Source organism: Marmota monax, unplaced genomic scaffold (genome assembly GCF_021218885.2).
Source record: "Marmota monax isolate L192 unplaced genomic scaffold, Marmota_monax_Labrador192_F-V1.1 WCK01_AAM20220418_F8-fsc00090, whole genome shotgun sequence".
In the NCBI taxonomy this organism is placed as follows: Eukaryota; Metazoa; Chordata; class Mammalia; order Rodentia; family Sciuridae; genus Marmota; species Marmota monax.
This window is the reverse complement of record NW_026695219.1, coordinates 428,840-456,718: the sequence shown is the minus strand read 5'-3', so window position 1 is coordinate 456,718 and position 27,879 is coordinate 428,840. Positions and strand designations below refer to the sequence as shown.

The following is a 27,879-nucleotide window of genomic DNA, read 5'->3' as shown; positions in this document are numbered from 1 at the left end:
CTGGTATACATTATGAAATATTTTTTCTTCCTCCATACCACTAAATGAACCTTTAGTTACATGTGGAGTTATCATTACATAATCCATCTATGCTTAACATTTATTTGCTTCCCATAGTATTTAAAATGTTAAATATTATCAACCACCCCCAGGGGCTAAAAAGACATCTGTTTTGCTCATTTGGTGGTGTGCCCAGCTTTGCAGAGAGGAGCCTAATAAATGATGATGGCAATCATGCTGAAGTTTGAGGTCAGCCCAGCGCAGTGCTGCTCGCTCGACTCCCCTTCGGCTCTTATTTGATGAGGTGGTCTGGTGGCCTGGGAGGTCCCAGACAGAAGGTCCATAACACTGAGCCCCTCTGTCTGCTCCCAGCCTCTGAGCACAGCGCCTTAGTCCTTGGCTGAGACAGTAACTTGGTGAATTCAGCGCAGACAGGAGCAGATGGTAGACATGGATCACGCTTCAGTAGATGACCCAGCCAGCAAATCAGGATGAGCCCACCTGCCTACCCTGCTCAGTTGAGAAGATAGGGAATCAACTCTCTCTCTCTCTCTCTCTCTCTCTCTCTCTCTCTCTCTATATATATATATATATATATATATATATATATATATATATATATTTTTTTTTTTTTTTTTTGGCAACATGTGCTTTGGGGAAATTCTTGGTTTACTTAGTAGAAAATATTCCTTTTGTAGTTTTACAAAAGAATATTATTCAGCACGGAAGTGGCTCAGGAGGCGGGCTGATAGTGCGTGTGTATGCAGGTGTGTGCCCACGTGGAAGAGCCCAAGTCTGTTAATTTATTCTGTGCAGCACTATTAGAGTTCTATATTTTTTCAAAAGTCATATATATATACGCTTTTTTTTTTCTAGCCCTAGTAGGCTATAAATGTTTACTTTGTCCTCAGTGCTAGTTTGTTCAGAGCCCATATGATCTCAGCCTACGGGATAACCACAGTGTCACTGTCAGAGAAGAGTGAAGGGAAGGATACAGTTATGTCATCTACTGCCCTAGAAGGTTCTTCACATCTGCCAGTGTGAGGCTCACACACGATGTGAAAATCCTTTGTCCTGTGCATCGTGTGTCTAAATCTTCCCTGGATATGAGGAAATGAGTTCAAAGGAATGAGATGAGCCTGAGTACACCCATCCTCAGTTATAGACCTGAGATAAGTTCAAGTCTTTAATTCCTATCACTAGGTGGTAGGGGCCAGCCAAGCACCCACAGGTGAATTGCATCGTGAATTGTGAATTACAGGTGAATTGCATGGTGTCTCAGGTGCTCAGTGTATACACCTGTTATGGTGCTGTGAAAAGAAAACTAGAAGCCACAAGCTCAAGATGCACATTTTAGTTACTATGTGAACTTGAGCAAATTATTTAACCTCTGTGATTTTGTTTGCTTATCTGAGATAGCACCTACTTCACATAGTTATTGTAAGGATTTAATCAGATATACTCCACATAAACTCTAAAAAGAATTATAAAATGTAGTTAGTGCTGTGCTGGACATCCAATATAAATTCTGGGCAACCTTAATGATTCTATTATGTTCATAATTTTTTCTCTTGTTCAGATTATTTTCTCTATCCTTCAGTGATCATCATTCGACAGAAACATAATGTGAGCCACAAAGTGAGCCCAATATACAATTTTAATTTTTTTCAGTTGTAACTGGACACAATAACTCTATTTTGTTTATTTAATTTGTTTACGTGGTGCTGAGAATAGAACCCAATGCCTCACACATGCTAGGCAAGTGCTCTACCACTGAGCCACAACCCTAGCCCCAATTTTAATTTTTTGATGGCAATATTGAAGAAAGAAAAGAAAACAGGTGAGATTAATTTAAGCATATATTTTTCTTTAAGTATAGATTTTCTAATATATCCAAAATACTAGCATTTCAACATGGAATCATCAATAAAACATTATTAATAAGGCATTTTACTTTTTGATATGAAGTCTTTAAAATCTGGTGTGTATTTTATACTTAGAACACATCTTGATCTGTGCTCGTCAAATCTGGAGCACTTGGTAGCCACCTGTGGCTGGTGGCTACTGTCCCACACAACCCAGCTTTAGACCATTCCTGATGCTTCTGTCCCCGAGACTTTTTAAGGACTAGGAAGAACATGTCATATTCTGCAGCTAATCTAGATGTTATCACTAATTCTCTTAAAAACAATGCCAGTTAAGAGTTTGTTCCATTTCTCAGAATCCCGGGGACACTTTGTTCCTCTATAATACTAGATGTGGCAGTTACAAACGTCCTGCCAGGGGCCACTGAGAGACTGGGTCAGAGGGGAGAGACACAGTTATCTTCAGGCAGCTTGGAACTAGAACACAATCTCACATCATAGAGAAGCTTCTTACACAGACTGGCAGACTGTGGGATGGGGAGGACTCTGCTGTGTTTTATCATGAAAAGAAAGAAATTTGGCCAATGGAGAATAATATCCACTCACTTAAAGTGACGGACAAAGCAGTAAAACAAGAGAGTCTAAGGGGAAGAAGGCAAGTGTTCCTTTTCTCGTACTGGCCTGTTTTCCTAAAAGACAGGATGTCATACAGTATCCTACGCCTCCAGGGAACCTAATAAGGAAGGGCCATACCTCAGTCATTCCATTCTAGTGAAAAATCCATCTTATTTTTTAGAAACTCAGGAGAAGGAGTCCAGAACCCTCCCTAGGGACAGCTTCCAGTAGTCCACCTATTGACTCTGTCTGCAAGTTCTTCTCAAAATCTTCCTTAAATTATTTTTAGTACAGCTCAAGCACATCACCCTTTGTTTGTTTCCAAAACGCTCCTCCAAATACACATTCATATAAAAAATTAAGAAAAACATTTTAAAGGAGCATCGATAGGAAGACAAGACTTGAGAATTTGAGTTTAACACTAAACAAACCCGGCACCTCTTATTCTGGCTATAAGATTCAGGAAGAGGTCAACTCAGAGACATGGATGCCACTGGCCTCTTGCATTTTGATGAAGGCTTTTTGAGTAAATTTTGAACTGGTGAAATAATTTCAGATGACAGAGCAAAAGACACTGCCTGCAAACTGAGCTAAACGGCCACCTGGCTGTGTGATCTGCCACCCACCCAGGGCCTGCTCCTCAACAGTCACCCCTTCCTTTCAGCTGCTCTTAATGGAATTTAAGGACATAAGAAGTTACATGGCAAAGACACAGGTGTCAGAAAATTGCCTGTGAGTTAAGGATTAATCCCTAGTATGTGCACTGTTCACCTTCTGCCCTCCCCCATTATAGGCAATGTGCAATTTGCTGGGGACAATCCGGGCTTTGGAAGCACAGATTTCACATAGTAATCTCAAAATGCTGTCAAGAATAAACATTAAATACTAAATTACTGCTTTTCTCTGTAACCCAGAGAAAGGAAATTGTTATGCTCAGAGTGGTCAGGATTACACCACGGCATGACATTATCTGCGAGGCTGGCTGGTTCCCAGAATCCTCCGGAAGGCAAGCAACTCTTGACAGTGGCCAGCCAGGGAGTGAGCTGCTGATGCCATGGTATTTGCGCTGGAGGCAGGCTCCTGCTTCTGAGGAGCTTCATGCAAGCGTGAATGAGTTTCCTTGCCTGCTAGCTAGGAGCTACGAACTAGACCTGTCACCTCTGCCATTCCTACAAATGTCTTTCGGTTGGTCACCTTGTATAAACGCAGTCACCTTGTTGGAAACTCTGCTTCTCTGCGGGAGACAGACCTCCAAACCTGCCTCTGTACCTTACAAAGCTTGGTAGGAAAATTAAGGTCCCTTTTCCAACTCTCCCCACCTCTACCAGGCCAAAAGTTCTCAAAAGGCACCGCTTAGTCCAAGGCTTACAACAAAAATCCTGAAATCATTCTTAACAACACTTTCAACATTTAATATATTTTGTCGACTAAAGTAGAAATGACTCTGAAAGTTATCACCCTACAAACATAAAATACCAAAATATTCTGTGCTATTACAAACCCCAAAAATGGTCCAAGTAAATTTTAGAATAGGGACTGGCCTAAGATTCTGCCTTATATTGCTGGACAACAGAACTTTATAGAGGAGAAATAAAATTCATGTATTTTAGTTAGTTTTTGCCATTAGTTTTAACCTTATGTCTCCAAGTTTTGCTAAAGCCCACTCTACAGTGGAACCTAGAATCTTTCCATAAACACACACACACACACACACACTTTTTTTTTAAAAAAAAAAACTATTTCTTCCTCCCTCCATCCCTCTCTCTCTTTCTTTCTTTTACAGACAGGGTCTTGTGGAGTTGGTGAGGGCTTCGCTAAGTTGCTAAGGCAGGCTTTGATCTTTCGATCCTCCTGCCTCAGCCTCCCAAACCACTGGGACTACAGGTGTGTGCCACTGCACCTAGCTACAGATAATGTTTCATGTGTGCTAAACAAGTCCTCTGCCAAGCAGTTGGCACTATGGCAAGAGTTCCTTAAAGGAGGCAGTAGGGAGGCACCTGAAGGTTCACAGGTTCTTTCATTCAATCAGTGTTTATTTAGTGACATCAGGTGACAGGCATTGGCCTGGGTACTGGGGACTCAAGATGCAGACCCAACCCTCAAATTGCTGGAGGCTCTGGGAAATGGGAAAAAGTCCACAAGCAATGGTGACAAGGCTTGGTCCCCTTGGGGTAAAAAAAAAAGAAAAAACCACACAGGGCAGCAGTAGCTAAAACCCAGATGCAGGGAGGGAGGTGGGAGGCTTAGGAAAAGCCTTTGGGGTGGGTGGGGGAGTGTCCTGAATGGAAACTAGTAAGGCTGGCGGGGGGTGGGGGAGGAAAGCATTCTAGGAAAACGGAATAACTTGCAAAGAGCATTCCATCCAGGGGCAGCAGGAGCCCGGGTTCCTCTTGCTTGACCTAGTTCAACATCTTCTTGATTTTGCAGGGTTGAGGATGACTCTTCCCAAATGTGCCCATCAGTAACTAAACATGTTTTCTGTGACTCAAGACCACCCTGGCTGCCCCATTCAGATTTTCCCAGGGCCATGGCACAGTAACTGGACTGCCACTCGAGGTCTCATTTCCTGCCCCAGAATATGGCCCCCTTCTAAGGCCCCAAGCATGGATTTAGGAAAAGCTATAAAACACACGAGAGAGCACTCTTGACAGTGGCCAGCCAGGGAATGACATTATCTGCAAGGCTGATAATGTCACCTATAAACTCTTCATCTAATTCCTAACAATACAAAGCATCTGATGTGGGTCATAGAGAGATTCTGCTGATTAAAAAGGTCTTACTCAACTTATATTGCTGCATTCATTCCAATCCAAACACAAGTCTGACTTTTAACAAGCCTGGAGGCCATAGAATCTAACCTAATAAGGACATGATCTAAGGTATGGGATAACTCTATGCACAGGAATAAGTTCATCACAGCATTTACCTGCAATAATGGAAAAATAATTCTTAAAAAAATACTTAAAAGTGCCCAAATGGGTGAATGGTTAGATAATAATATTATATCCATTTCTGGAATTTTTGCAACTTTTAACAAAGATGACAATTTATAATGTGCTGGGAAACGTTAGCAAAGGACAATATTAAGTGGAAAGAGAAAATATATAGAATCATACAACTGTTATGCTTACAACCATGCAAAAAATATAAATATGAAAAATGCTGGAAAGACATGCACCAAAATGAGAACAGTATTTAAATTAGTGTGATGTGATTATGAGTCTTTCCCTAGTTTGTCTATTTCCTTTACTGCATTTATAATACCTTTAGAATCAACTTTTTAAAAAAATATTTATTTTTTTAGTTGCAGTTGGACACAATACCTTTTTTTTATGTATTTATTTTTATGTGGTGCTGAGGATCAGACCCAGGGCTTTGCATGTGCTAAGTGAGTGCTCTACTGCTGAGCCACAACCCCAGCCCTAGAATCCACTCTTAAAAGTTTGTAATCTCAAAGTACCAACTCTTAAAGCTTGCAGTCTGAACATTTTTAAATCCAAGCAGCACGAACAAGACACCCGAGACTGCACGTGGATCTCCCCTCTGCTGCACTATTTCTGAGAACGAGCCAGTGGGCAACATTCCAGCCCTCTGATGAACTGTAGCATCTTTATGACAAAATGTCCTGGGGGACAGGACGCAACCCCCTCAGAACCTGAGACAGACATTTGAGAACATCAGCCAAGGGGGGTTATAAAAGTTGAAGATGAACAATGGATTTTAAAGCTCTTTAAATCAGATTCAGAAACATCACCATTCTTTCGACTCTGGGAAAAACAATGCTCTTTTCAAAAACAAGGTGAACAAGACCAGGGTCTGTGATGACTAATGAATTCTCTGACTTTTCTGACCCAAATGTGTTCTCAGTTTGGGGAGAAATGGCTGGTTTCCTGTGTCTCAGTTTCTCCAGATGTTCACCAGTGACGGTGACGTCCACCCAGGGGATGGGGGGAAGGAAGGGGACCACTTAGCCCTTGGAGGGAGGACAGAGCACAGAGACTGTTTCTCTGTCTTCACAACTATGAGAGCTCAACTTGAAAAGAATGAACTGTTTTCTATCCCGTCTGAGCAAGGGAGACTAAATCAGTTTTAGTTACAGCAAGAGGAGTTATTTAGGTTCCATTACAGTTAACTCCTTCTGAGAAGAGAGAATAGCTAATGGCAGTTGTGGAATTTCCTCTTCTAGAGATTGGAACAATAGGTTAGATATACATCTGGCCTTGAACGCCCAAGGCACAGCATCCACAGAAACAGACTAAACAAAAATAGCACACATACAAAACTTGTGGTGTGTCCCTGCCATTCTTCTACCGATTCTAATAGAGATTTAAAACCAGTTGGCATCGTCCCCCTCCATCCCCTGCTGAAGCAACCTCTGGATCTCATTAAATTCAGAAGAAACATTGAAGGTTGACCAGAAAAGATTTACCTGAACTAGGAGTTCCAGCTTCCTGTCATCAAGAAGATGGACTTGACATCGACGGCCCTCCGTCATCTATAAGGGAAAAGAAACAGTGGTCACGGAGAGTCTAGAAATCACACAAAGGGCCAGAGGGTCCCAAGCTGGACTGATTGCTTCATTCGTTTGTTCATGCATTTGAAAATCTTTATTGAGCACTTCCTATGAACAGGGTGCTGTTCTGGGAGCTGGGTGTGCAGTGGCATACAAGGAAAGGTCTCTGACCTTGTGGAACTTACATTCTCACAGAGAAAACATGAAATAAATCAGCAAATACATACAGAACATACACCAAGTGGGGTGTTAGTCATTCTTCATTTCTTCTTCTGTTCAATAACCATATTGCCATAAGTGAGGTCATCTCCAGGAAGAAGATGGCCACCCAATGGCAACTGAGTTTGATTTCTGAGTTAGCTAAGCATCTCCTCTCCTCATGTATGACCTGAGTCCCTGCAGTGCTGCCATCAATAACAGGACAGCCCTGGAGATAATGTCCATGGAGAACCCTGACTTGGGTCCCTTATGCCTTTCAGGACTGCTGTCTCTTAGCAGTCACCAGAAAGGTAGGCACTGAGACCAGCACCAGGAGACCCAAGGCTAGGCATGGCTCTGATGGTTCCAGGCTGCAGGATTCTGTTCATCTCTGCACCCCAGGCTCATACACAGAAACAAATGGGCTGGGCCTGTGACACACTGGTGAAGGTTTCAACTAGCTTTCTAAAAGGATGGAGCCGTGATCTGTAGCATTTTCTGGAGCCCTGGCAGCACCCTCAAAAACAAAAACAAAAAAGCAATCCTCTGAAGAGCAAGGCCCCTCACATGTCAGGTGGCCATGGCTCTACCCATAAACTGACTTGCTACACAACAAGTACCTTCACTACATCTGATGTCAGCTTACTGTTATGACAATGCTGACAGTTCTCCAACATCAGATAAATAATCTCGAGAGTGCTGATAATGGCAAAGTGTAGTAAAATAATCCGGACATCATGCCCTTTGAATATGACCTTGGCTTTTAAAATAATGCATTTAATTATGAATTTATACAATTTAATTTTAATAATGGCTATGTTTGACAACTGGCACCCTGTTGTCATTCCTGAAAATGTAGCAATTAGCTCCCACAAAGTGGTGTGAGTTGTTCCAACACCACTGTGTAGGTCAGATGACCCATAAGGTTCCTTCCTGCCCTTCCTGCCCAGTATTTCACATGACTCAACAGTGCTCTTGAACGACACCTTTCCCCCAGTGACCAGTCACCTTAAGCAAATCAACAGAAAGGATGCACATAAGCAGATCCTGGCACTCTCCCATTACATGGCCACGAGTCTTCACGAGCACTCTCTCCAGGGAAGGTGGGAAAAGCGTTTTATTCAACAGGACTAGTTCTCTGACCATGAGCATGTCCGAAGCTCTCCTAGAACCCTAGGAGAAAATCCCCTTATTCCTTCCTCAAAGCAGTCAGCCCACCATGCTCCCTTCAAGTCTGAGTTCCCCAGTTTTAGGATCTTGATCAAAATGGATGGAACTGGAAACTATCCTGCTAAGTGAAATAAGCCAATCCCCCCCAAACCAAAGGCCGAATGTTCTCTATGATACACGGATGCTAACACACTCTAAAGGAAAAGGAAAGCAGAAGTTCATTGGATAGACTAAGGGGAATGAAGGGAAGGGGAGGGGATGGGAATAGGAAAGACAGTAGAATGGATTTGCCATAACTTTCCAATGTTCGTATGTGAACACTTGACCAGAGAAACTCCACATCATGTACAACACAAGAATGGGAAGATATACTCCATGTATGTACAACTTGTCAAAGTACATTCTACTGTCATATATTTCTAAAAAGAACATATAAAAATAAAAAATAAAATAAAGAATAAAAAGAACAAAACAGCATTGTCTGCCTGGATGAGCCTAACCTCACATGCTTCTTGATTTTAGGCTATAACAACTCAGCAGTAAAGCTTCACATATTCACAGGCACTCTAACAAACAGACTTAAATGGGCTAAAAATGAGGTAAAACTTCAGCCCAAAGGCTCACCAGTTTGCACAAACAAGCCAGAACACACAGATATGGACACGAGATGGGTTCTATGCAAAGTTCTTTGTACACAAGGTTGGGTATTAATTGCTTCAGTAGAAAAACAGGTTCAAAGTTATATTAGAATTCATCAACCTTGCACATAGTGACTTAATTTGAGAAAAAAAAAAAAGTATTACTTCTTTTCAATCAATCCACTACCAAGTCCAATGAAAGTCATTACAATTTTAAATTAAACCAAAATCTGTGCTGCAATACCAATATGTACAAATGATTCATTTATTTAAAAAAAAAAAAAGACCAAAGTGCAAAAAGCTGATTTCAAATTTCAGTTGGGCAATTAATAGCAACTGCGCAGCTACTCTGGATAAAATTCTGGAGTCACAGAAATTCAGCTCTCACTGGAAAGTTTAATAGAGTGGAAGTTCTAGGAAGGAAAGTGGTTCCACCGATTTTCGTATTATTTTGAAATTTAAAAAGATATATTCATCACAGGTTTGAGATAATTCCCCAAAGCTCAAGGATTAGAAGAGTTTTATGCAAGAAAGGCTGCTTGTCTTTCACATCTTCCAAACACAAAGTTTTTAGCTTCATTATGTTGTAAAAGTTTGAGTGTATACACTGCTTTCAAATGATTTGTTCAGGTTCTACCAAGTTTTATGAAAACAATTTGGTATCTGAAAGACATTACTCCATTAAATAAAGTTTTAATCACAGTAATTAAAAAATATTTCCAAGCACGTAAAGTTCACACTTTTACCCCAAGGGTCTTATTTTCATCTAAAAAAATAGAATTTTCATTAAGTTAAATAATGTCACTTTATGTGCTGTGTTTGGAGATGTTAGTATCTAGTCCTTGGGATTTTGCAAGCATGCTCCAGATTTTAATGCCTCCCTTGTGGAAAGCAAAATCTACCTGCACGAAACTGGTCCAGAGGGATAAGCTGGAACAGAAACTTGGGTATGAATCATGATGTTTTTCAAGGTACGACCTTCTTTTGACAGTACGGCTGGGGTTTGTTTCTCAAAGTGCACCGTTTGCTGTTCCATCCTCCAGTAACACTGGAGTTCCCAGTTTTCATCAGAGGTTCAGAAAAGGTTCATCCTCGTGGGTGTGGACGGAGAAAGAGGAGACATCTGTAGCTTTGTTTGATTGCCAGGCACAGTGAAAAGTTCTTCTGAATACTAACAATTGTAAAATAATATTGCTTTTTTTTTTCTTCCCCTTTCATTTTCAGCTGCTCAGGCACAATTGGAGTCCTGGCATCACCCTCAAAGGAAATCCTTTGGAGAACAAGGCTTTGCAGAGACGTCAGCTGGCTACCATCCCAACCATAAATCATATTCTGCAAAAAAGTTCTATACCAAGCACAGGCCTGCCAAGTGCTCTGTGCCTCTAAGGGATATATGTATGGAAAAGCATAATTTTGAAAGTGAGGTGTCCACCTCGATTTATCCAACTTTGCTGTTAACTTATACTCCTAATCATCAGGACTGCATCAGTAAGGGAAGACACAGATGATTCTAACCTAAGTGGGCATAGCAGAACATGAAACAATGTGAGTGCTATAAAGCAGCCAATAAAATTGTCATGCAAATGGATGGGGATTAGAAGGCAAAATCAAAATATTTGATGTACTAGGGTAGAGACTCCTGGGTGGCTCCTCTTCACCCCCCACTCCCACCCAAATATTATTTCTCAACTTGTTCCTTTTCTCCCCGTCCCCACCCCAAGTTAAAAGAGCCGTGAAAAAGAAACTTTATCTAGAAAGATGAATGAGATTGTTTGAAGTCAGGCATAGGAAATGGAGCTTGACAAGATTCTTACTCAGCCAATTCACTTAGATGGCTTCTATTTTTAACATGTAAAATCAAGTTTATGAATTTAAAAATGAGAATTAAAGTTGTCACCCAATCCAAATACTCAAGACTGAATGTCTGACACATCCTCTGTCTGTAGAGAATTAATAGGTAGCCAACTGTGACTGGAAGTGATTCCTGGAGTACAAAAGCTGGGAAGGGGGGTTCATAAATACCCATGTCTGAGGGTGTCTGTCCATGTCAGCCTGGTACAATCCCAACGGTGAAGGGACTATTGCTCAGATGTGACAGGGGAGTCTCCTCTTTGGGGCATGACTTAAAAAAAAAATCGACAAATAACTAGAGAAAATAGCAAATAAATAAATAGCAATGACAACCCCCCTAATGGTGACTTCAGAATACTCTGTAGGGAAAGGTGCAGGGTGCCCAGTTCAGTGTACGGAGTTGCTTTTTCTAGTTGAGGTTCAGATTTGCAACAGCCACAGCACAGCAACCTTGAAAGCATTCTGCCCACATCTCGCAGGGATATGGAAGGCAATGGAATTCAATGTTTGGCCAGCTTTTTCTTAAAGACACTATAAACATTCTGAGTGAGAAAAGCTCAGATATGTTTTAATAAGAATGTTTTCTCTTCTAATATAAAGCCAAGTCCATCCCATTTTCATATGCTTCTTATTATCACTTTTTTCTCCATACCACATACTTTTTCTCTGTCTTAAGGTTTAGTGACTGCTTAGATGTCCTCTCTTCCTCCTTTCTTGCTCCTCACCAAACAATTTACATACCATGGTATACATATATGCAGGAAGAGCTCTGAAGAAATAATCTCAGTTTTGCTGTTAATAGTATTTTTGTAGAAATGTAATGCAATTGTACAAATGGTTACACATCCATTTGAAGGTATCAGATTCTGAACTAAAAAAAAAAGAAGTATGGTTTAAAATAAAAACTAAGCCAGGCAGAGTGCAGCGTGCCTGCAATCTCAGCTACTTGGGAGGCTGAGGCAGGAGGATCTCAAGTTCAAGTCCACCCTGGGCAATTTGGCAAGATTCTGTCTCAAAACAGACAAGCAAATACATAAAATGAGCTAAGGATATAGCTCAGTGGTAAAGTGCTAGCCTAGCATGTGTGAGGACCTGGGTTCCATCCCCAGTACTGCAAAAAATAAAAAATAAGTAAATAAAAACTGAAACAAATAGTCAATTGACACAGGTTGCTCTTCTATTTTCTCAGTGTCTTGAGGCTAATTTACACTGCAACTGTTGTGGTTAAGATGCTGGAGGCAAGGGATGGGGAAGAGGATGGGCCATGAGGATAGCTCTGTAGGGTAATGCCCACAGGCCTGCAAAAAAGTTTTAACTTGGTTACCACATGCCTACTTGTATGTCTCTGTGCAAAAGAAGTTTCTGAGTTGTGACTCACATTTATTTTTCTGACAATAAAATTATGAGATGATAAAATAAAAAAATATTAATGACTCAGGATGACACAAAATGAAGAATGAACATTTCCAAAACATGTTTTATTTAGGAAAATTACCAATAGACGCTAAATAACCCCAAATGCCATCTTTGAAACTTTATTATCAAACCAAAAATTCAGAGCTCAAAAGCATCCAAGCCAAGCCCAAACATGGAGAATTGCTTCTTATGGCAATCCCTCCTGCACAGGGTTCCTTACACTGCAGGCTACCCTAAGGATGCCGGATGCATTACAACAGCACCTCACAATCTGCCCTTTGACCCAGGCTGTTCTGTGGCTCTGAAGGAAATTCCAAGGCTATGACTACAACTTCCAAGTACAAGTCATTGTTGGAGCCCAGCTTTCTGGGTCACCTCAAAAGTGTCACATTCCTCTCTCAGCTCTGAAGGCCTGAGGACCAATCTAGGTACCCAAAAGCTGCAAGATCACGGAATCTCAATAATCATGGGCACTTTTTTTTTTTTTTTAGGAGGAAATGAATGGGGAGTTGCTCATTCACTGCAACTCCAGGAATTCCAGCTGATGGCAAATATGCAGATAAGGAGGACTTTGGGCCATTTAAAGTTTGTTAGAAATATTCAACGCATTCCCTTTCTACTCTGAATTTGCACCGTGTCCCTAAGAGGTTAACTGTAGTGGGTAAAAAGACCTTTGCTCAGAACCGTTAACGTTTAAATGGATAGGGACCATTTTTATGATACATTTTATCTCGGCCTGATTTATCTCAAACTCACTTTAAAAAAATGCTATCATTTAAAAATCAGATGATAGTGGAAGGAAAGGAAGTACACATGCTGCACATCAGAAGTCTCGTTCAGAGAAACTGACCTTGTCCCTGTCTTGTTCCATGACCTTTGCCAAATTTTTCCACCTCTGTCATTATGCTGACTCCTCCGCACTCAGAACACACATACGAGTACCTCTGAGGCTGGCAGAAAATAGCTGTAAGTTTATAAAACCCAGATGAAAATTCTTGAGTGGACCTGTTAGAAACAAATTCACATGAAAATGCAAAGTAACATAAAGGTTGAATGGGCAACGCTCTCTCCCAAGCTCAACCTGCTGTGTGTGCCTTGGATAAGGTTGGAACTGGGGTCAGTGCCCTAACGGAGGATCTTTGGTAAAGGTTTTCTAGTGATTCGAAAAGCTGCTGCTTGGGTTTCTCTTTGCCTACAGCCAAAGGAAATTTAATCAAGCAAAAAAGAAGCTATGCTGCCATGGGCTGTGCTCAGGGCACCAGGACAGTGGAGGGCTGCTGCATTTAAGGGGCCCTGATGCCACTGATAGGAGGACCCAGTAGCCTGCATGCATTCAATGCACAATTCCTGTAAGACAATCAATTTCATCCTCTCCACATGACTCTGCTTGGCCAAGTGTCAAAAAAACACTAATAATCAGTCTCTGGCCTAAAGTTTAGAAGACAGGACATGGACCCAGGCAGGTAAGAGGGGAGGACAACCAGGAGGCCTCACTGATGGTCTCTGGGTGATCCCTCAGGTGGAAAACCCTGACCTACAGCTCAGCTGTGGGACCTGGGGGAGGAAAGGACGCTTCCCATCTCTCAATCAAACATCCTAATTGAGGACAAGCTATTGGCGCCCATGTTGGGCAGGAGCATCTCAGATGTGGAAGGCCAAAGCTTGGATGATGTGTACTGACCCAGAGGCCAGAGTGGACAACTGCCCTCTCTGTGTCTGGCAACCAAAACTCTGACTAAATAGTCAGGAGGAAATGGACACCGGGAGATCCAAATACATAGTCCGGAGAGTGGTGCCGTGCGCCTGAATGCCACCTCTGGGAGCACAGAGCAATAAGGCCACCAGTGGGTGCTGACTCATTAAAATACATTCACCTTGATACAACACAACAGTAGGCTTTCATTTCAACCCTGGTCTGGGTTCTGCAATTATGGAAACCAGAGTCTCTGACGATAGACTTAATCCTATTCAACACAGTACTGCATTATTATTATTTCTATCATTATTATTTGAAGAGGGATGGGGGAAGGAATAGAGACCAATCATGATAAGGGAAAGGGAGTTAGGGATTTGGATCAGAGAAGGTGTGCTGTGCAATCTGAACAGAGGCTGGCAGGACAGCAAAGGTAGGAAGAGTAGCTGGAGACTCCTGAGTGGAATGGACAGGAGCCTGGGTGAACAGAGGTCCTCAGAGGGACCCCTGATGGGGCTGTAAAAACCATTCCTTCTTTCTTTGTGTCTTGTCACTAATGTCTGTGAAAGATGACTGTCTGAACAGGGCTGAGAAGCCCTCTGAGAGCTGGCCTCACCTCATCAGATCCAGTTCTTCCCCCAACCCCCACAATCCTAAGACTAAATTCTGTTTCTCTGAAGGCCACCTTCTCCCAGGTTCATGGCCTTGCCCGTGCTCTTTGCGGGTCTGGAAATACCTTACTTCACCCCTGCAGTGAGAGGACCAATCTCTACTGTGGGGACATAGGTGACCAGAAGATCACGGCCCCAGCTTCATGGAAGTCACTGGCTTGAGGGAACAACGCACATGAACTTTTGTGCACCTTCAGCCTCAGCTTTGTTGATCCAACACTTTCTCCTTACCACAGGGGAACAGTCACAGCCCCGTGTGGCAGCCATTCTAGGACATGATGTCCTCTTTCTCCCTGCCCCTCCTGCTGGGACTCTAACAGAGCCCTTTTGGTGGGTGCAGCCTTTTACAAAAGACTGGAGAAACCAGACTCTGCTAGGTGTTTTGTGGCTTGCAGGGAACACAGGGTACAGGACGAAGATAAGGGCAAACAGCCCATCCCAGTCTCCAGTCACCCCAGAGCCAAACACTGGGCCTAATTTAAGGTCCTTCCCAGGCTGTGCTGCTGGGCCCACAGTAAGTAGGAGGCAAGCACTTAGCCTGGCTTCACCTCTCGCTAATGAGTGTGACATCCATAAGTTCCATCAGCAACTTAGGCTTTGCTCTGTAATCTATAGAACAGAGATGGCAGAACCCACCTGGTGGAGATTGCTGTGAGAACAAAAGCACTAATTTAAATAAAGAGCACGGATCTCTGAATCATGTGCCCCAGCCAGCTTGGCAGGATGGGGGCGGGATCTCATCAATGCTGTATCGCCTAACACCACCACCCATGGTGTGGCCCAGGCAAGGCTGCCCCTTTCTGGCCACTCACACTGAGTTTTCCACCACTGTGGTAGGCTGGGTGAGGAGACTGGTTCTGGGCAGGTGGCATCTGGGCAGCTGTCCCCAGCGACTAAGCAAGCTCCAGATTTCCTCAGAGCCCCAGGTGCATGTACATGGAGGGTTGGGGGCCTGTCCTCATTCCCTAGCAACAGTGGCTCGGAGGGTCTCCCTGGGCTGACATCAACAGAGAGCTGATGCTGGAGTTGGCCTAAGAAAGGAGGCTTAGGAATTTCAATGTGTGGTGTGTGGGGAAATGCCCAGGTGCCATGGTTACATACACGCACCTGGGTGCACCCACACACCCGTGTGATTCTTATTACCAGCACATGTCTCCATCCAGGACATCCTGGATGACTGAGTGACTATGAACCCCCATGAAACAGAACATTCAAAGAAGTAGCAAGAGACTAACATCCCACTGTTTTCTCAAAGCAAGAAAAGATGAAAGAAAACAGCACCTGTCCTTTGCCACAAGAGTTCTGGCTTCAGAATCTAAGTGACAAAGGGTTTTCTGGTTTTGTTTGTTTTTTGGTTTTAGTGAATAAAGAGACTTCTTGCAAAGAAAGAGGCAGCTATGTACCCTTTCTTTTGTTTTGGTGACTGTACTTAGAATTTTTAGAATAGAAAAGGAGAGTTAGACAGGGACACTGTTCAAGAAGAGTTTTTTTTAAAGTCCAGAAAAAAGATAAGGTTGAAAAAAAGAAGATGAGGTTGATTCTATGGATCTAAAAATAAATTGTTTATAGAAAATGGAAAACTTTGTATAAATCAAAATGTAGGCTGGGGGTGCAGTTCCAAGGTGCAATTGGCTTGCTTAGCATGTATGAAGCGATTAGTTATAAAACAAACAAACAAGCAAGAGTTAGAATGTTATAACAGGGAAATAAAATTAAATGAGAAAGCAAATGTTGAGACATCCAAAGAATACAAAGAATCTTCATGGAGAACTCCAAACGATTCAGCTGTGACATTTACAAAGTATCAAACACACATCATTTATGAGGAATATTTTTCAGCACACCACAAACTTACACAGACAGAGTTGGAAACCTGAGGCTGAAAAATAATATGAAGAAAATCTGATCACAATAAAAGATTCTTTAATGAGGGCTGGGCTTGTGGCTGAGTGGTAGAGTGCTTGCCGACCATGTGTGAGGCACTGGGTGCGATTCTCAGCACTGCATATAAGTAAATAAAATAAAGTTCATGGACAACTAAAAAAATATTTTAAAAGAATAGAGCAATTGAAAAAAATCCTTTAATGATACATTCAAAGCAAGGAAAGGAATGGATTTACTGTGTACAGCAAGTGGATTTTGGGGTGAGAATGAACTGATGACCTACTTTGTTCCTGTTTTGTTTCAAACTTCTCAATCAAGAAAGGGTTTGGAAGGGTTGGTAATGAAAATATAAACCAACTGCAGCGCTTTCGCCAAGATAAATCCCAGATGGTCATAAAGTTAAATGTTAAGAGCAGGTAGGTGATTATTTATTAGGCTTTTCTAAGCATGAAAGCTATAGGCAAAATTACCACTTGATTACATTAAAAATAAGACTAAAAATAGTGATTCTATTTCACAGAAAGAAAGAGCAAATGCAAATTTGGGGCATGATAATGATAATGAGGGGTTTAATATTCTAACGATAAAATTATTGAATTAGCAGACAGTTACAACTTACTTAATTAGAAGACCACTAACACCCTACAGGAAATAAAACCAGAATGCAAATAGCTAAAAGGTTCACTTCCTTCAGTTTGTCATTTCTTTGCTAGAAATTTCATCTACTAAAATAAGAGAAAAGGAGTTAAGGTATTATATGTTCACTGTGGTTCTTATGGCACATTTATTATGTGCCAAGTATTTTATTAGACACACAGTGATGAACCTGATCATGTCCTAATACTTAGGAAGATTCTATATCTTCTATGGGTAAAGGGAATACCTGGCCATTACAGGGTGATCAGTAATGACAGAGTGGGGTGGAGGTGATGGGACCCTAACTCACCTCTAGAGGATGGATCGATACTCAGGTGAGGAAGTGTTATCTGGACAACTGATGTCTGGCAGAGGCCATGTGATATAAGAAGCCCTAGAATGAAAGGGAATGTGGCATGTTCTGGAAAGATCTACATGTAGGAGTGTGGTGGATGAGGAGCAGTGAGAACTACAGGCAGAGAACCCTGTAGAGAAGGAGGGTTCAACATCAATCATCAGTTTCGTTGTTAAGTGAGCAGAAATGAGGGGAGTCTGAAAAGAGGACTCCAATTCCAAATGCTGAGGCTCTGTGCCTCAGGAGACACACAAGCACTTGGAAAACTGTAAAGTGATACTAAAATATAAGCTGTCTTTCTCAATATATGTTATTTCCTCCAGTGAAATGTAAACAGACACAGAAGGCACGCTTATCAAATTTACAGATGACGAAGAGGTTTGGATGGTAGCTTCAGAATTTAAAAATTGGGATCATATTGCTTATGGTTTTGTGTCCTGCTCATTGCTCACATGCCAAAAGCACAGCGCTGGAATAAGGAAATTAAGAGGCACTCTGTACTATGATTAAATAATTTCTGGGAATCTGTGTTCAATTCTGGGTACCAAATTTTACATAAGAAATGAAAGAAACTGGAGAGGTCCAAGGAAGGGCAGCACAACGGGGGAAAGTTCCTAGGACAATTAGGAAACCTGGCACATGTAGCCTAAATATCAAAGGTTCCAGTACCACACCAAGACAGTTCTGTGACTGCAAAGGAAGGGTCTTAAGAAGTGCTTATTGGAGAGAATAGGTATGAAAATGGCCTGCCCTGGGCAGAGCTTGATGTGAGAACTGGGTCTGGTGTGCACAACGAGAAAGGAGAACGAGTGAGTTCCAGAAGGCACATTCAAATTCAATAGAAGGAAAAAATTTTAAACAGGCATCAGGGTTCAAAATAGAACTTTGTTATCACCGCAAGGGATCAGAAGAGGCCAGGAGATCATTAGCCAGGGAAATCACAGAAGGGACGACTGAACTCAGGAGGAAAGTGGAACAGATCCACTCCAAAATCCCTTACCCGCATTCCAGCAAGCTGTGACGTCCAAGACAAGATATGTGCCCACCAATATGCAGGAATTTCAAGACAATGCATGCATTTTAATAGTGACTTATTTATTTGTAATGTTTCCTGTTACAAAGTTACATGGCTTGGTGAAACAAATATCCACCACATTCACTTACTGCTTTGGAAGGCTTTTCAAAAACTGCACTGAACACTGATAGGTATGAACACATTTTTTTCTAGTTTCTTATGCTGTCAATTTCCCTTGGATAAATGTTCAATCAAATATCCTTTATTTAAAATGTCATGTTGGGCCCGGGGATGTAGCTTAGTGGTAGAGCACCTGGTTAGCCTGCCTCAGGGTCTGGGTTCAATTCCCAGCAACAAAAAAGATTTAATGAAACAAAATCTAATATTGTTTGCAACCGTTATGTGTGCATATACTGCTATTTTGGTGGACTATCCGTATGTTTGATAATAAAAATCTCACTGACATTTAGTAACATGAATCTACCCACCTTGCTCCAACGTCTAATTCAATCTGTCATTTTAAGTCTAAATTTATTTTTCTTATGTTGTGATCACTGGGAAGTGACATAGCACTCTGTAAACTCAGAGTTGTAAAACTCTGTTATTATACAATAAGTTATCACAGTTGGGTTATAAATACTTTATTGACATTAAAATGACAATACATGCATGACTGAACTAGAATTACATGACTGCCATAATAGAACTTGTATTAGATGTCTTTTCATCACTGTGACCAAAATCCCTGACAAGAACGACTGGAGGAGGAAAAGTTTCTTTGGGGCCCATGGTTTCAGTCCATGGTTGGCCAGCTCCACTGCTCTGCGCCTGAGATGAGGTAGAACATCATGGCAGAGGAGGGTGGTGAAGCAAAGCCGGTAAGTTAATGTCAGCTGGGAAGCAGAGAGGAAAGAAAGTGTCCAGGGATAAATATCCACCTGCTGGAGTTACCACCCCACAGTAATCCATTCAAATTATTAATCTATCAAATGGATTAATCCCTGATAAGGTCACAGCTCTCATAATCTGACAATTTCACCTCTGAACATTCCTGCACTGCCTGATACACAAGCTTTTCAGAGGCTATTAAAGATCCAAACCAAAACACCTTCAATAAATACTTTTACATGAACCAGTAAATATATATTTAAATATCATATGCCCTTGTCTACCAACTCAAGTACGATTATATGATACAGGTACTATACAAATTAACTTGCATTCAATGCGATAGGTTTTAATTTGCTTATTCTATAAAAATATACTCCAAACTCAGACTCAGAAACACATGCACTCTTTGTAATCCATATACCCACGTGACCACACATCAAGCAGAATCAACATCAATCTACCATGTGTGGCAGGCAGTGCATCTTGCCACACAGGTAAGAGAGTTGGGAAATGGGCCCTCCTTCCCTAAATGATTCTTTGTGTGTTACTGTAGAAGCAACTCCATTGTCCCCAGGGGACGTTTGGGATGGAAAATAGTATTCTAGGCCATCTGCAAGCTTTTCAAATTCCATACTTGGGTCCTTGGTGACTCTTGAAGCAGAGTGTAAGAAGAGCCACTTAAGGAATTGGCATGACCACCAGACCACCTGCTTTGGCAGAATGTGTACTGGATATAAAGTAGCCACTCCTATCCCAGGAGCTTGAATGCTCAGGTGCCAAGTTCTGCCATGTCTGGCAGGAAGCACTCCATCGTAACAGCTTACCCCAGTGACACCTCAGACCAAATTTCCAGAGCTCCAGGACTGGAAAACCACCAGTTCTGCAGGGTGGTCACTGGTTCCCAACTCTGGGAGGTGGAAAGCTAGCCCCACTTTCTGCAATAAAAAGCGCATGGCGAGCTTAGGCATCCAGAGTGCTTCCATTAAGGGAAATTTTGACAGCAACTTTGACATCTGTATGGGGCAGTCCATCTGGGCTGGAGGCTGCCACCTCGATGTTTACATAACCGAGTTCTTTGGAAAGGATTCTGCGAGAATGTCGTTGGCAGGAACTTCTCACTTTTGCACAAGCTGCCCTGGCAAAGCCTCTCTCCATTCATCTCATGGGAGATTTCAACACTGTCTGGCTGCCCCCACGAACCACCCTAGACCTGCTTCTGGGGTGCCTGAGTGTCCTGCAGCAGCTCCAGAGAGACAGCAAGTTCCAGAGCTGTTCCCCTTTGTCACCCAATGCCATTTGACAATTTGGGAAACAGGCTAGGAAAAGGAGAAAGATTGGGAGGGGTGGAAAAGGAGTAGGGAGAGGACTCCCAAAATGAAAAGGTCCCCCATCCCACCTCTGGCTCCACAGTCTACCAAAGCCTCTAGGTACAAACACTGTCAAAGAGATAATACAAGTGCCTTAAAATGCAGTGCCCATGGCAAACGGGACTTCTAAAAATATCCGGGGTGCACAGCATTAGGAAGCAGTTACAGAAATGAAGATGTTCTGTTGTATCTGTTATTCAAATCAAAAATTCTAATTGGATACAGAACAATCTCTGAAAGCTTTCGGCAGGAGGTAATTATTGTGTTGACTACATGTAGAAAAAAAGACTGCCAGTGAGCCTACTGTTTGGGCTGTTTCCACATTAGAATGAAGAGGGGTGTGTTTTTTCCTGGATGGGAGCTGATTAAAAGATGGCAGGGTTTCTGCCCGCTGCTCCTTCCTGATTTAAAACAGTGATGCTGATGGCAAACAAGTTCCCCATGTCACTCCAAGCCCCCCGGAAACCAAGCTTTAGCGTGTTTTCAGGAGAGCTTTCAGAAAAGATCTGGAAATGAGGGTGTGATTAGATAGTGGTACCAGGAGAGCCAGAATTTTAAATCAGGACAAACACAGGAGGCAGGGGCAGTGATGACATTTCACATCCTTCCTAGAGCCAAGCACAGAGCTTGAAACGTAAAAGAGGCTCAGGAAGGATTAAAAGTCCAGAGGTGTAATTCTGGACTGTGGTGGTGTTTCACGGGTGTAGACATATGTCAAAATTCATCGAGCAGTATACTTTAAAGATGTGCAGTATGCTGCATGTCAATGATGCATCAATAAATCCACCAAAACATGACAGTTATTTCTTTTATATATCAAAAAGAGACTATCAGAAGGAAGATGTGGAGGCTCAATGTATGCAACAGAACATCTCAACGGTTTTTTTTTTTTTTTTTAATGTAGCATATCCTTTTCATGCGAAGTTTGGTGCTTAGAACTTTTCTCAAGTCATACTCAGAACTGAGCAAATGAAGTTAGCTGCCTTTTGTGTTTAAGTATTATTAATACACAGATGAGTATCACTCTGCTTCTCTAGCCTGGTGACCCTTACCCAGGCTTACACAGAATCACCTAGAACACTGACCTCTTAAGAAATGCCACTTGGGTGTGTGTTAAGCATCTCAAGCTAAGTGAGTCCCTATGGAATTCTGAATCTATGTCTCCCCCACACCATGGCTTTCCCCTGCCTTGAAAGGGTAACTCCATCTTATTTTCTGTTCTTTAGCTCCCACGTTTTGAAACCTTCTTTATCTCATATCCCAAATACAGTATGCCAGAAAATCCTGTTAGTTCTGTCTTTAAAATATCCATAACTGACATGCTTTTTACCATCATCACCTCATCACTTACTGCAAAGTCACCCAGCTGTGCTCTGCTTGCACCTCTGCCCACCTGCAGTCTTGCCCCACACAACACCCAAACCACCCCTGCAGAGCCTCAGCTGGCCGGGGCCCCCCAGCTCCATACTGTCCCCAGTGCAGCAGCTTTCAAAGCCCACATGATTTCCACTGCTCCTCAGCCTTCACTGCCTCTGCTCCATCACAATCAGCCCCTTTCTGTGTCCTACCTGTCACACATCAGTCTCAGGGCCTTTGCTGAGCTCCTCCCTTTGCCTGGAATGCTCTCCCCCTGACACCCACGTGGCTTCCCTCTTCACAGCCTCTAAATCTTTGCTGAGTATAACCTTTCGTAAAGTCTACTCTGTCATATGTGTATGTGAGCATACACACACACACACTGCAGTGCTGGGGATCAAACCTGGGCCTTGTGCACGCTAGGCAAGCACTCTACCACTGAGCTCCATCCTTAGTCCCTCCTCTTTTATTTAAAGTAGTAGCCCCAGCCCATTCCTTTCCTCTGCTTTATTTTTCCTCATAACAATTACCACCTTCTGGCATCCTATGTAATTTGCTCATTGATTGTATTTCTTGTCTGCCCCTTCCTCTTCCAACACAAGCCCTCCAAGAGCAAGAATTTCTGTCAGTTTTCTGACTGACACATTCTGGAAAGTAGGCAGCATACCCGCAGGTTTGCACTGGGTGGCTGGCTGAGGTGTGGAAGAAGGCACCGTGGGGCTTGCATGCTTTCTCCACGTCACCAGGCTCTCAAGCTGATCCACTCATTCAAAGGCAAGCTTTGCATTCCACCATCATGATGCTCTATCCTTTGACAAAGAAGCATGCAGACAAGGATGGGCTTGTGGCAGAGAAAAGAGCCACCTGCCCCATAAGGGTCCCATGCATAAGCAGGAAAAAGATAATTGTAGATATAGCAAAGGAGTAAGGAAATGTGGAACTGTACTGTGACAATTAAGGACTCATTTATGCTTCTGAGCACCTACCAAGTGCCAGGCATGCTGGAAGTGATACAGAATCAACAGTAAATAAGGCACAGTCCTGCCCTTAGAAAGCAGGTGGGTGACAGGTGTAGACTGGTCATCACAGTTATGAGATCACTCTGGAGCAGCATTCTGGGAAGGATGGTTGGAAAAAATAAAGGAGGGAGACACACTCTGGAGGAACAAGCAGAAGCAACACTGGAGGTTCTAAAGACTGAATAGCTGTGTCCCAGTTAGAGAAGTGATGTGGGGGCATCTCAATGTGAAGGATGAGCAATGGCAGAAATTGTAGCCTGGAGAAGGTCAGAGACCAGGCCAGGGGTGTGTGTGTGTGTGTGTGTGTGTGTGTGTGTGTGAAAGATAATGGAAGAAAGAAGTTTAAGACAAGAAGCTGCTAGGTTGCAATGGGCCATTTATCCCACACTGAGTGTGGTCTACAAGGAACACAGAGGGGAAGGGGGCTGAGGAGGGGTAGAGTGGAGGTGCATGCAGGAGGTGGGGGCAGGAAGATGGTAGAGGGATGGGTCGTGATAATTTTATGACTACTCAGGAAAGAGAAGGGGGCCCTGACAGGACATGGCACTGGGCCCCTCACCCTAAAAGACTCTGAAGCAATTGTGTGCTCAAGGCATAAGAGAAAATGTAAAAAGAGAGTCTGGATCCTAGTAACCCAACCAGAGGAAGTGGGAGGCGGAGGCGGTGAGTCAGCCATCACAGGACCACGATGATTCTCAAGTTGTAGGAGGAAGAGGAAGAGGAGTAATCAGAAAACCACAGGTGGGACTCCCAGTAACAATGGGACAGCAGCAAAGCTTGGTGAACTCTGAACACTCCAGGAGGGAGGTGGGGGAGGGAATTCAGGGAAAACTGGTAAGTGGCCAAACCAAGCATCAGCAATTTCAAAGCCAGTCTGGCAGGCCCAAAACCTCAGGCAATAGGACCCTAAGAGGGACACAAGGCAAATGCTGTGGCTGTCTGTGTGCTGGCCTTGAAGCTGACCAGGCAGGACCCTGAGCTCCTCCATCCCTACTTTCCTACAAACCAGAAGCACGATGATGCTCACAATCTGACCTTTTTCTGTGTCCCATATAAAACCTAAAGCTGCAATAAAACTTACGGCTTCTGGAATTTTTCGGTTGAGTTTTGTTAGTTCAGTGCGGTCAGTTCTACTGGCAAGAAGAAAAGAAGAATCAAGCTCCATGAGAAACAAAGGACTGTGTTTTGGGATATTATTCTCTGAATATTTGGATATCTTTCCAAGTTGGAAGTTGTAGATCTCTGTATCAAAAATAGCACAAAATCTCTATCGACTAAGTTACAACCTTAGGAACAGGAAGGGAGACAAACTAAATTGTTGTGGACTACAAAAACCATATTTTCCACAATAAAGAAAGGAAGGAACCACAAACAAATACCAGCTTATAATTTTTCCATGAAATGACAGACACACTCCACCCTGTCTAGGCAAAAGATGACCATAAGCTGTCCCTAGGGGTTCACCTAAAATATATCCTAGTCTTGGATGTACATATAATATTCTATAAATACTTCCCCTGTTTGTACATTTGCTTAATGTTTTCATTCTGCTGTCCATGTGTGTCTGTTTAATCAGTCACCAGAAGACAGATCACCTCTCATTCTGATTTATTTTACTTAACACCTACAAGGTTAAGTGCTTCAATAATTTCATTGAATATTATGCAAATTGTATGTTGATTTCTCATATTACAAGAAAACTACCCCTGTATTTTCAGTGTGATTGAGCAATTGGTGCAATGGGGAAAAAAAAGAAAAAGGAAAATAAAAAATCTTCAAGGATCCAGCAGTCAAGAGTCAAGGCTGATTTCTGCCATTAAAAACTCACTCCATTAATTACTTGTGAAAAACATAATACCCAGGAGCTGAATATCTTCCCAATTTATGGCAATGAATGGGAAGTAACCAAAGAATATTATGTAGTGATTGGATTTTTGCCTTTGGTGCTAAGAAAAGGATGGCATTGCCACTAACTGGGGCATAATCTTATTTGTACTCTGCAAATTTAGTAATTCTCATTTATACTCTGGAACTTTTTTTTAAGGTAAAAGCCCTAAGAGCTTTCTGATCCTTTTTGAGAAATTTTAGGAAGGTGGGTTAATATAATCCATTAGTACAAAGGCAGAATCATCTTTCTTCTCTTCCTCGACGCCCCCCACCCCCATCTTCATGCTCCTGGACGCACTGGAGAGCTGGATGCAGCAGAAGTGCCCTTGGCTCCCTCTTTTCTGCTTGGTTATCTGCCCTCATCCTTTCCTCACCTCAGAGGTGCTGTTCCATAGGACCCCTAGTGACCTTCATGAACTTTCCCTGTTCCTAGTAATGATTGCCAAGGTCATGTCTTCACCTGCAGAGCCCTTTCTAAAGGCTGGGTGACATTTATGAAATATCAGAGCTAACATCTATTCCGCTAATATACCTTTTCTCTATAAAATCTCAGTATTGAAGTGACAATGTGCACTAGCAGTGTGGTCAGTGGCAAGAAGAAAAGGAGAATTGATCTACAAGAGAAGCAAAGGACTGCATTTTGGGATACTATCCTCTGAGTGTTTGGGTATCTTTCCAAGTTGGAAGTTGTAGATCTATGTATCAAAAACTGCACAATGTGCCCTTACAATACTGAAATTTTATAGAGAAAAGGTCCATAATTCAGTAATATCTCCACTTCCACAATCAGTTGTCTTTTTAATACCCACTATGCTCTAAATCCCCTCAAAGTTAGCACTGTTGAGTCTTTCAAATAGAGGACAGCGGAAAAGACGGAATTTCCTATGCTAAGAGCCTTCCATATTTCTTGAGTGTTAGGATTTTATCTCATTTGATCCTCTGAATGTAACTTTTCTTTATAAATAAGACAACCTAGGCTCAGGGAGTTTCAGTAACACACTCAATCCCTCAGAGCTAGAGAGTAGCAGAGCTGGCTAGAGGATCAGACCCAGGGCAGATGACGACACTGTCTGCTCTGAGTTTGCCATACCATGACGTGTGGTGTAAATCCATGTCCTGAAGTGGGAACTCAAGTCCTGGCATAGTAGCTAAGACCCTGGCAAGGGCCCTCACTGCCTATAAGCTCTTATTGATTTGCAAAAATGACCTATTCACCCCTTTCATTCCTAAAATGCTCTAAAATATTTTATTGACAATCTCCAAATCACACATGCACATGCTTTGTAGGCTGCACCGAGTATTCAATGCACCATGCAGCCCTCTCAACCGGTGCTGCAGCCCTTGCAACTATTGCCTTCTGCACATGTCTCTTCCCTCCTGCCAAGACCTGCAGGCGACATCTGTGCTACTGGTCACTCTATAGTTCTTCTGTTACAAAACACTCAACCAGCCCAATAAAAGGGGATTGAGAAGGCAGAACACTGCACTCCATTGTGCTAGCTCCATGTCTGCTTCATGTCCTCACCACCCTCCCCTCTTTTCTGCTCTCTCTCTCTCTGAGCAACAAGAAATAAATATTGGATATTTACTGGGGGTAGCCAGAAGGAGCCAGGAAATGGGGAAGCCAGCGCTGTCCTCCAAAGCTATTTGTAGGCGTGTCACCCAGCTCCAGATGGCTCCACACTATTTGGGTTGCTAGTTTGGGTTTGTCACATCTATATACTTCTTCCCAGGCATTTGGTGAGAGCGTAATTGTGAATTTTATGGTTATGAATGGCACAGCTTGGCAACTCTCTGAATATTATTTCCATTCGCTGTCATGCATTATCAATCTAATTCCCCATTACACGCCATTTTTTCATGCATTCTTCATATAGCAAGGACAAAGAAAGGCAAGAGCCCCACAAAAAAAAGATGGCACACCAGGACAGGCTAATTCTGATGGAAATTGTGGAGTTATATAGTCTTAAGTTTGGAGACATAGATAATCTAAAGTGAAAATAATGTTAGAAGTTCAGTTATTTTTTCATCAGTACCTGGCCCTGAGGTTGGCAATAGATGGCTACACCCACCACAGTGCAAACTGAGAACAGGTTGGACACAGGAGGACCTAATGAGCTATATTTTCCTTAAGACCCTTGAGTTTCCCAGGTTTCTAATGAAGCCTACCCAGATCAGTGTTGGAGGGTGTGATGAATTCGCATGGTGATGTGCTATACAGCACACTCATCATGAGTAGTGGGTTAAACGTAGTGAGCATTATGTGAACAAAATGTTTGCAATATTGACATGTACAATAGAAAAAAAAAGTATACTGCTGCTCTAGATTGGCAAAGAATCACTAATGAGAAGAACAAGAAGAAGCCCATGAATGTGGTTGGAGTGGAGGTCAAGGGTACGTATATGTTAATGACTTTGAGCATGGATAATAAGTTTCTTCTCATACTGCATAATGGAATGGCTGAAGCTCCACTTTTAAAACCAACCAACCAACCAAACAACAGAAAATGCTGCACATGATAGAGACCATGCAGCCTAGCAAGCTAGGTCCTTCACCCAACGTCTCTGAATTAGTTAGGCTCATGTTGCTGGAGAGAGGTTACTCATTCAATCCAGAGGGAGGCCACCAGCTCATCTCTTAATTCTTTGAATTAAGAACTCTGAACTTCTCTAGTAATTAGAGAAATGCAAATCAAAACTGCTCTAAGACTTCATCTCACTCCAGTCAGAATGACAATTATCAAGAATATAAGCAACAATAAGTGTTGGCAAGGATGTGGGGGAAAAGGCATGCTCAAACATTGCTGGTGGCACTGCAAATTGGTGCAACCACTGTGGA

The 27,879-nt window shown here is 42.4% G+C and overlaps 1 protein-coding gene across 7 annotated transcripts in view; it reads right to left on the bottom strand.

The window, feature by feature from the left end:
- Positions 1 to 27,879, bottom strand: part of Frmd4a (FERM domain containing 4A) — a 581,879-nt gene that overhangs the window by 174,140 nt on the left and 379,860 nt on the right. For all 7 annotated transcript variants that reach the window (XM_058575149.1, XM_058575147.1, XM_058575148.1 and 4 more), the window contains one exon: positions 6,910 to 6,975. In XM_058575149.1, coding sequence (XP_058431132.1) covers positions 6,910 to 6,975 — 66 coding nt within the window. The remainder of the gene's footprint in view (positions 1 to 6,909; positions 6,976 to 27,879) is intronic.